This window comes from Austrofundulus limnaeus, unplaced genomic scaffold (genome assembly GCF_001266775.1).
Source record: "Austrofundulus limnaeus strain Quisiro unplaced genomic scaffold, Austrofundulus_limnaeus-1.0 Scaffold44, whole genome shotgun sequence".
NCBI classification, from domain to species: Eukaryota; Metazoa; Chordata; class Actinopteri; order Cyprinodontiformes; family Rivulidae; genus Austrofundulus; species Austrofundulus limnaeus.
The window spans coordinates 1,327,555-1,337,194 of record NW_013952446.1 but is presented as its reverse complement, the minus strand read 5'-3'; the positions used below and the strand labels follow the sequence as shown (position 1 = coordinate 1,337,194).

Genomic DNA, 9,640 nt, shown 5'->3' with positions numbered 1-9,640 from the left:
GTGATACGTATCTTGTTAAAACGTGATACGTATCACGTTTTAACAAGATACGTATCACGTTTTAACAAGATAACTATCATGTTTTAACAAGATAAGTATCACGTTTTAACGAGATACGTATCACGTTAAAACGTGATACGTATCTCGTTTTAACAAGATAAGTATCACGTTTTAACGAGATACGTATCACGTTAAAACGTGATACGTATCTCGTTTTAACAAGATTACTATCACGTTAAAACGTGATACGTATCACGTTTTAACAAGATACGTATCACGTTATAACGTGATAGCGCTCGGATTTTTTTTTTTTTCCTGCCTGATAGCAACACGCTTCCGTAGAAATTTATAAAGATTATGCAAAATAAGGTAAACTACAAAACATTAAGAGGGAGACTGGTTCAACCTGATCACGTTACTGTAAACGCAAGGCTGTCATTTCACTTTGCTCCAGTAGGGGGCAGAAACATTGAAGCGCTCCACGCGTTTTGTCTCAATGCGTCCGAAGAAGAAGAACGGGCGGACCAATAACAGCGCCCATTTCTGTGTTTTTGAATGAGACGCGGTTGACGGCTGCTCAAACACTTGTTTATTACATTCGTAAAGCTGGTTGAACTTGGCTTTTTCCATTGAAAAGGTAAGGTATTTCGATATAATTTAACTTTCGCTCTCCAGACGTTAAAGTAAAGATTTGTAAAATTAAATTAGGTTCGTGTTTACATAAACTAGCTTCAGCTAACGTAGCTTTTTAACGACAGAGATTGACAACGTTTCTAGGTTTACTGAGGATTTTTATTGAGTCAAATGACAGGTTTTGCTCTGATAAGACACACTTTTTAGTAAAACAAATCCATATACCCTGCTTTTTATTGGCTTTGGAAGAATTGCTCAATAATTGCTGTGTTTGAAAACAAAAAATCAGAGTAAAGTTGTTAAAGATGTTCCCACGGTTCATCTGAAGATAACATGGAAATTACAAGTTTAGTTCTAATTGACAGCGCAAAATCCAGAACACAGATGCTGACCAAAAATGATGAAACCTTATTATAATTAGGGGTGTAAATCACCAGCTTTATCACAATATGATATTACATCGATTTGTTTGGATGATGAATGGTGTAACGATACATCGATCTGATTTGACAGGTTAATGATTCAGTCGAGGCAAAATGAAAATACTGATCTATATCATTATGCTGCATGTAGATCAATATCATGCCCATCTAACACAGTCACGTAAGAGGGGCATATTATATTGCATTATATCAGTTACAGACTTGTGAATTGAATTTCATCAAAATCATATCGTGACAGACTTTCTGCTATCAAGAAATATCCCCTAATTATAATGTGTGGTTAATGTGGGGTATTTCAACAAATGAATTGCAAAACTATTTCTCCTGCAGCTGTGAGTAGTTCCTGAGAACTCCAGGGTGATGTCTTCCAGGAAGTCAAGTTCCAATAGGGAAGACCTGGTAAGACTTTTGTGCTTTGCTTTGCATGTGTAAGGTTGTCGGTGAGTAAACAAGCTTCATTCAACCTTTTGTGAATTTTAGTCCTCCAGCAGGTACGGAGAGCGAACGCCTCTTAGAAGCCTGAACAATGAGATCTTGTCAACTCCATCACAGAGGCTCAAGTTCAAATCTCAGCTTAGTGGTGATGCTATGAAAATGGCAATGGTGAGTTAATTCAAACGTTTGTAAATGTTCATTGTTTTTACTTTATTTGTGAAGTGAATGCAACACTCACTTTTACCAACAGGGTGGCAGTCCTCTCTGTAACTCTGATCCCCGCTTGGAAACCCACTCTTCCCCTGCTGATGAAACCCAAGCGGGTTCTGGACTTGGAGATGTGACATTTAAATCTTTTATTTGTGCCGGTGGCGAGGTTGAGATTGCAGGCTCTTCTGTGTGCACAGAAGGTGGACTGACTTTGTCTGAAGACGCAGCTGCAGACACCACTGAAGCAGAAGATTCAGCCGTCTCTCACAGCTTGATGGAGCCGTCATGCTGTGATCACGTAGAACACCCCTATTTCAGTCTTGATGTTGAACAGCCTCCCTCTGCTGGCATCAGTGCAGCTGATGTGTGTGAAATTTCCAGCAGGACCTTCTCTTTTTGTGACGTGGATAACAAAGAAGACGCTCAAGATTTACAAGCTTGTCATGCTGACTGCGGTGAGGAGAAACACGTCACTTTGAAATCGTTTGTTTGTTACGGAGGAGAGGTGGAACTTTCAGATACCACCAAGCTACACGAAGAGACCATTCCCCTTCCCGTGACGGACTTCATTGATTCATCACAACACAACAATACACATACAATTAACTGCTCTGACTGCGCCCAGCCATGCCAAGCGGAACATGTGGATCATCCATACTGTAACAGTGAAAATGGTAAAGCTCCTGACTTCACTACCTCTTCTGAAACAACATTAACTGAATTAACCCTGAAGCCATTTAACTGCACAGGTGCTGAGGTTGAGACGTCAGTGTGTGCTGAACATATTGACGAGACTGTTCCTCTACCATTTACTCACACTGTTTCCAGCTGTGAGACATACAGTAATAGTGTGGATCCCAGTGTGTCAGCTGGCGACGATGGTTTGCAGAATAATAGTGATCGTTTAGATAATCCACACTGTACCATAAAACACAATTCCATCAACGTTTCCACCAATCAGGAGGTGTTTTTCTGCAGCTCCAAAGCTGTTGGAGTTGAGCCAATGATGGAAAGTGAAGGACAGGATGTTGCTCATGAACACTCCGTCGTTCTACTTCCAGCTGAGGATGGGAAGTCTGATGATAACGAGGTTTTAGAGAAGCTCCCTCCATTTCAAACCCAGTGTGGAAACTCTCAACCCAGTGATGACTCCGTGTCTACTTCACTTACACAGGATTTTATAGAAGGAGCTGAAAGCCACCTGGAGAACAATGAAGTTGTGGGTGAGCCATATCTGCCAGTGGATACAGGATGCTTACTGACTAATATGTCTTTAAAAGATGTGAATAACGACAAAGTAAAGTATGAAGTGCAAGAAATTGCAGAACCTTCTGAGGACAATGCGTCGCCTTCGGTGGTTCGTGGAGATGAAAGTTCTGACAGCAGCTGTCTTACAGCTTCAGCAGGAATTCCTGCACATCAAGAAGCGTCTGAGTTTTTGCATTATCTAGTGCAAGAATGTTCCACTAATGAACCTCCTGAATCCAGCGGGGGACAAGACAGTGCTCTTGGCTCATCCACTAACAATCCAGCTATTTGTATGTCAACAGCAAAACCAATGGAGGACCTTCATGATTTTTTGAAAGTCCTATCAGAGTGTCCCTCAATTTCCTCAGCCTTGCAGTTGGGAGTGCTCAGTCCTGCTCTAAAGAGAGCCTCTTTATCTCTGCAAAAAGCTCCCGGGTATTTGCCCCAGAACAGGTTTTTGGCTGACAAGTTTGCTCTTGAAGGTGACAAAAGCTTGGTGTCTCACGTTAACCCAGAGCTCTCTAAATTATGGACAGAGCAAATTGAAAGCCCCATGCCTCATCCTCTGTTCAACTCCACGGCAGTAGGTTGCCTCTCTCAGCCAGGTTCGGCCATGAAACAGAAAGAAGATTCGGGGAAAAGGTTCTGTGCTTTGCCCCAGGCTGAAGGCGTTCCGTTGATGCCCGAGGCTCAGCTTCAGCAGCAGCTGCGACAGATAGCAGAGTTCCTCATCCTGGCCTCTGGACAGATGAGTGCTGCAGGACATTCTGCTCCGCCCACAGGATCTCACAGCGTCTGCGTCGGCACCAGTCCTGCAAAGCTGGTGGACCACAGCCTCAACACATCTGGAACATTTGTGAGAAGTAAAGAGTTACCTGTGGTGGACTCCTGCACTGAGACTGACCCGCTTGTCTGGAAGTGAGTGCTCGCTTTCTGAATTTGCAGTTTCTTTCCTCTGGTTCTTTTGAGATTACGCTGCTTCTCATTGTTGTTTTATTTATTTACCTTTTTTTTTGTTGATGTGGTCTCAGTTTATCACCAGGCAGCTTGGAGAGTCTACCCAGAAAGGAGCTGGAGCAGAGGTTGGTGTCCAGCCTGATCATGGTAGAGGCTCTCGCTCAACAGTTGACTGCAGCGAGGGCACAGCAGGGCGTGTCTGCAGGTCCTGCGCCTTCAGACCTGAGAGAGAAACTGGTGCAAACTGACCACACTGAACTCAGTCAGGTAAAAACACACAAAACACAGTAACAGTGAAACATGGACCAATAAAAGGCTACAGTTCATGGGCATTGTGCTTCATATAGACCACAATGTACAGAGACCTGTATGCAGAGGCTCTGAGTAGGATCAGTGACTTGGAGCTGGATGGAAGCTCTCTGCAGAACCTCATCCAGTCTATGCAAGACACAAAGACTTTTATGGTGAGATGCTACAAATCCCTCTCAACCTTTAAACACTTTAATTAAAAAAAAAACAACAACCTTTCATCATTTCATTTGTCTTTTTGTGTCCCTGCAGGCGGCTCTGAGCGGTGACACGGATGCTGCTCTCTCTAACATGAAGGAATGGCGTGACATTGTCAGAGAGGACCATCAGAACCTCGCTTCACACGTATGGAAACTTTGCATCTCTCTCAACATCACAGACTAGCTTTTTTATTTCTTTTTTTGTGCATGTCTGCAATGCATTTCACTTCATTCTTCTGTGGTGTTAGTATGAGCACATGAAGTCCCTGTTTGAGAAATCGAAGGAGATGCAGATGAGAATGACGCAGAAGGTAAAAGAAGTTCTTCATGAGAGGGAGGACATGAGGACTCAGATGGAAGAGGCCTTCACAGCCAAGGATGCTGTAAGCACTTTGTCCTCCTTCAAACAAGAGGTTTTATGATAAATGTGACATTTAGCTGCACGTGTTCACTGTGTTGTCCCTCCTCAGGCTTTCTGTGCGATGGAACAGCTAAGGATGCACTGTGCTGCAGAAATTTCAGCTCTGGAGAAAAGTGTTGGATCGCAGAAAGAACTCTTGGCTGCCTTAAATCAAACATATCCAGAGCAGGCACGCAGAGGAAACCAAATTAACTTTTAGGTTGTTTTAAACGCTAGATTTAATTCATGCTCTTTCTTCTCTTGTATAGGTTGCATTAAACAAAACAAGTAGCGAAACACTGAACGCTGCCTCTGATATTTTGTCCCAAACAATGGAGGAGCACTCCAGCTTGATGAACGAGGTATGTTTGTTGTATTAAATGTTTTATGCCTACGTTGTAGTTAATACTAACAAAAGCAAACCAATGCATACCATTATCTTTGAATGTGAGGAGCTTTTATGGCCTTGTTTTAACTTTAAACTTTTGTTACAGCTCCACAGTGTCAGGATCCTCCTACAGAAAACTGCCCCCATCCTCTTCCTTCTGAACGAGAAGACAGCTGCAGCTTTGAGAGAAAGGGACGAGCATCGTTCTGCAAGAGACCGAGCTGTTGAGGACCGAGAGCAGGTCAGGTCTTTTGTTTTTCATTTGGACGTTTTCACCACCCGTGTCTTCTGTCTATTTATCTCAAGTTTTTGTTTTCCTCAACAAACCTGTACTCAACAGATTGAAGAAGAGCTGAAAGAAACAAACTTAAATCTCCAATCTGCCAGACAACAGATTGGAGATTTAACTCGGGAGGTGACAATTCTGACGTCAGGTAAAAAAACTGAAATGAATGTAAACCTGTCTGTGGTTATTTTATTCCCTATTTACAGAGTTATTGTTGCTCATAAACAATTTTTTCTGGACTTTTTCCCTCCTATTAGAAATTAATGTTCTGCGCCAGAAACTTACAGAAAAAGAGGATGAGACGAGTCAGCTGGAGAGGAAGGTGACGGAGTTGTCGGCCACTACTTCCTCCACGATGGCGTCCTACACGTTCCTGGAGCAGGCTCTCATTGCTGAGACTTCCAAGTATGACCCATTCGCCAGGAGGACCGGTGGTCAAGCAAAGCATCTTGATTTTACAATGTAACTTTTTTCGTTCTCGTTCTCAGATTGGAACAATCGTGGAAGGACATCAAACAAGCCAATGAGAGAGCAGATCAGTGAGTGGTGACAAGAACATTTGAATATTTCTAAGTGTGGGTTTTAGGAAAAATGTAATTTAATAAAAACTGCTTGGACGTGTTGCAGTAAAAACCCAGTTTCTTGTTTTGGATGTTTTCCAGGTTGGAGGCGTCCCTGCAGGAGTCAAAGGAGCGTGTCTGTGAGCTGACTGGAGCTCTGAGTCAGAGCGAGGATCACGTCGCTCAGCTGCAGACCCTCACTCAGTCTCAGAGTTTGCAGATTCAGCAGCTCCAGGATGCTTGTGCACAACTCAGAGGCGTGCAGGAAATGAACGAGGTTAGCTTGTAGATTATGTTGGTTAATCTTTCTGTAACTTTAGGGCTACCATCGGGGGGTTTTATGCTGTCTGCCTATTTATTTATTCATTTTTAAAACGATTCAGGATATGTTGGGGGTCATACATGTACAGGCTTTTTTCCCACTATTTTCCCCAACATTAAGAAATATTTTACATTTTTAGGATACGACATACCTAAATTTCTCAATTTACCTGCTACCATATGACGAAATTATAACGATTCAATGTCATATTATAGATTGACTGGATCAAAATATTGACCTTCAAATTACACCTATGAGTTTCTGATTATTTTACTAATTTCTACATTTTCTTTTCTTTTTTGTGGCACTTGCAGAGGTTTTGTAACATGTTTAATTTTAATATGTGCAGAATGTTTTAAAAACACCTTATTTAGTTTTTTTTCATTATTTTTCTGTGATTTGGCTGCAAAGATGACCCCATTTTTGAACTCACTTGGGCTGTTCTCCTTTTAGTGCTTCTAGGTAAAAGGCTGTATGTTGTAAACTGTACTTATCGGCTTTTATAAAAACAGAGGACCAATGTTAAGGCCTTAGTCTTGTACTATAGAGTACGTTTATGTGTTTATCTGATTTATGATTTTAAGTGTTTTCTGAATAATATTCTGATCTAACCTGTTCTCCATCCGTGTGTTTCAGTTCCTGCAGATGGAGAATGAGTTGGCGCAGGAGCAAGTAGCTGAAAGCGAGCGAACGCTGAGGATGAACCTGCAGGCACTCCGGGAGAGGAACATCGAGTGTGAAGACCTTAAAGAGGACTTTTGTAAATTCCAGTAAGTTTCAGTGAACAATCATCGTCCTGTTTTCGTTTGTCGCTGTCCATCACTCTGGTTTTCTGTGCAGGTCAACAAGGTTCTAGTTGGTTCTGTTGGTCTTCTGAGCCGAGTTGCTCTAAGGTTGTTTCAGATGTTTCTTTGTGCGTATTGCAGAGAGGAGAACAAGAATCTGTGCGAGGAGCTGAAGACGACGAGATCTGCAGCCAACGCGGCTCAGGCGGAGCTCGAGGAAAAAATGGCTCAAGTGGTCACTGAGATCACTCTGCTGCATCACACACTGCGGGGGGTGACCAACGAGCTGCACGCCGCCCTCAGTGACCAGGTAACGAGGAGTACGCTAACACAGAACCTCTCAGGCGTTAGAACCACAAACTGTACACACACACAAGCTTTTGTTGCAGGAAATAGTTTTTGGCGCTGCTTAAGCTGTTTTCCTGTTAAACAGTAATAGGAATAATAAACCTGTTCAGTAAATGGGATTTATCATGCTGTATGTACATTACTTCCTTCTTAGAAACAAGACCAGAAGGAGTCAGAAGTGCTCTGCAGCGTTGAGCGTCGTCGTCTCTCCAGCTCCTTTGTGGACAGCGTCATGGTGGCATTAACTGCTGAGACCGGCGAAGATGTCAGAACTGACACATCTGCTGCGTCCGGTACTTAAAACCATCACATTTGTTTTCTTAACAAAAACAAGTGCAGCATATTCATATTTATTTACTAGGCCCTTCATTTCTGAGGTTTCCAGTGGTAGGCTTGTTTTAAAATGCTTTTTAACCTCTTAAAGGGGCAATATTATATGCGTTTCTCAGGCATACATTTAAATACTATACCATAATAAAGCATCTATGTCACCTTTAATTGTTATTAAAATGCTGTTTTTATGTTTAAATAGAAAATAAACGTATCTTCTCATCACTTCCTCTTCTAAACGCCTTGAAATTGGCCTCTGTCTCTTTAAGAACCATCGTCCGCTTCTGAGGATAATTGATATAATGTATTTTTTGATGTGCAGTGTATTTCTATTATTAAGTTGAATAAAAAAAACACAGATTTCACTGAATTTAACTAAAAGTTGAATAAAACTATCTAAATTTTTGGCCTCAGAAAGCTCTAAACGTTTCAGTTTTAGAACCTATAAAAGTAACATTTGTTAGCAAATTATTTTCCTGTTTTGTAAGATTTACAGCTAAAAATATTCTGTTAAAATTACTAACACTCACAGTAACATTGAGAACAGATCTGCATCTTCGTCCACAGGCTGTAGTTGTAATATAAATGTAGATAAATGAGTCACAAGACATGAAGCTAACAGTTTTAATATTTTTTCTTTCATTTCTACAGGTCCTCCTGTACCACAGAGTGAGCCTTTGTTCAGTGAGACAAGCGCCTTCACCCTGATTACAGCTCAAGCGTCTAAAACCAGTTTAGGTGCAGAAGAGGAGCAGCCGTGCGACGTGGCCGACCTTCTCTCCGGCCTCGGCGACACCGCCTCCGAGCTCGTCGGCGCGCTGAAGTCACTGCAGCAGCGCAGAGACGGTCAGCTGCACGAGCTGCACGACATCATGTGAGTGAACTGTGTGTATGTGTGTGTCTTTAATACATTAGAAATGAGTTGTTTCCAATAACGCAGTAAATTTGGTAAAGCTCAGATATCCTTTAGCAGCTTTTCACCAGCCTTGAATGCAGCATTACACTGGTGAATCATGAGTGTGAAGAACCAATCTGTGCGCTCAAGTCGACTATCCTGTCTGCAGCAGGTGATCCGTGCACACGATTTGGATAGTTTGCACACAGAGCATGTTCCTACTTATGCAGTTTGATGTGTACATTTAGAAAATTTGTATGCATTTGCGATGCAGTTTATGCATATAGATGTTGCACGCTTTTGAGACTAGTTTTTCTTCTAAGAAAGAGTGGAAATGTTTCTTGAAAGTAAAGGTTTGCAGGCCTCTGGTTTAATGAAGAAATTGAAAAATCAAATAAAGATCCTTCTGATGTGGTTTATTTTTTCAAACTGTATTTATTTTGTCCTATGTGATGATTTTGATCTAAATCTAGATTTCTAAGATTCTTCTGACAGTAAATGGTGTCATTCCAGCCGCAGCCTGCAGGCGGAGCAGCAGACTGCCAGCAGCCACCATCAGGCTGAAGTGATGGAGCTGAAGCATGAGCTCAACCGTCTGCAGAACCTGGCAGAAAGAGGGAACCAGGCTCTGCAGCAGAAATCTCTGGTCAGGACTGCTCTCACACTGATCATTACTTCCACAGAATACCACAAGGATGATCTGACAGGTGTTAACATCAGCCCTTTATTTTGTTTTTTAAGGATGAGAAAACCTTGACCAAGTTGATGGCAGACGTTCAGGAGGCCCAGGAAATTCTGAACAAACGCAAGACTGACAATCACGTAAGAAATAAATACAAAGAAGTGTGATTCCTCTGCTTATTATACACATTTTTGTTCTCATGTTTATGT

The 9,640-nt window shown here is 42.0% G+C and overlaps 1 protein-coding gene across 1 annotated transcript in view; it reads left to right on the top strand.

Moving 5' to 3' along the window:
- The first annotated feature begins 469 nt into the window (after positions 1-469).
- The window catches only part of spag5 (sperm associated antigen 5), a 13,216-nt gene continuing 4,045 nt past the window's right edge, over positions 470-9,640 (top strand). The window contains exons 1-21 of the mRNA XM_014007778.1: positions 470-637; positions 1,407-1,475; positions 1,557-1,679; positions 1,762-3,887; positions 4,001-4,193; positions 4,274-4,390; positions 4,488-4,580; positions 4,684-4,818; positions 4,906-5,025; positions 5,105-5,197; positions 5,330-5,464; positions 5,564-5,657; positions 5,767-5,914; positions 5,998-6,048; positions 6,172-6,346; positions 7,028-7,161; positions 7,318-7,486; positions 7,679-7,817; positions 8,506-8,728; positions 9,263-9,395; positions 9,491-9,574. Of these exons, the coding sequence (XP_013863232.1) occupies positions 1,437-1,475; positions 1,557-1,679; positions 1,762-3,887; positions 4,001-4,193; positions 4,274-4,390; positions 4,488-4,580; positions 4,684-4,818; positions 4,906-5,025; positions 5,105-5,197; positions 5,330-5,464; positions 5,564-5,657; positions 5,767-5,914; positions 5,998-6,048; positions 6,172-6,346; positions 7,028-7,161; positions 7,318-7,486; positions 7,679-7,817; positions 8,506-8,728; positions 9,263-9,395; positions 9,491-9,574 (4,524 nt within the window). The 5' untranslated portion in view covers positions 470-637; positions 1,407-1,436. The remainder of the gene's footprint in view (positions 638-1,406; positions 1,476-1,556; positions 1,680-1,761; positions 3,888-4,000; positions 4,194-4,273; positions 4,391-4,487; positions 4,581-4,683; positions 4,819-4,905; positions 5,026-5,104; positions 5,198-5,329; positions 5,465-5,563; positions 5,658-5,766; positions 5,915-5,997; positions 6,049-6,171; positions 6,347-7,027; positions 7,162-7,317; positions 7,487-7,678; positions 7,818-8,505; positions 8,729-9,262; positions 9,396-9,490; positions 9,575-9,640) is intronic.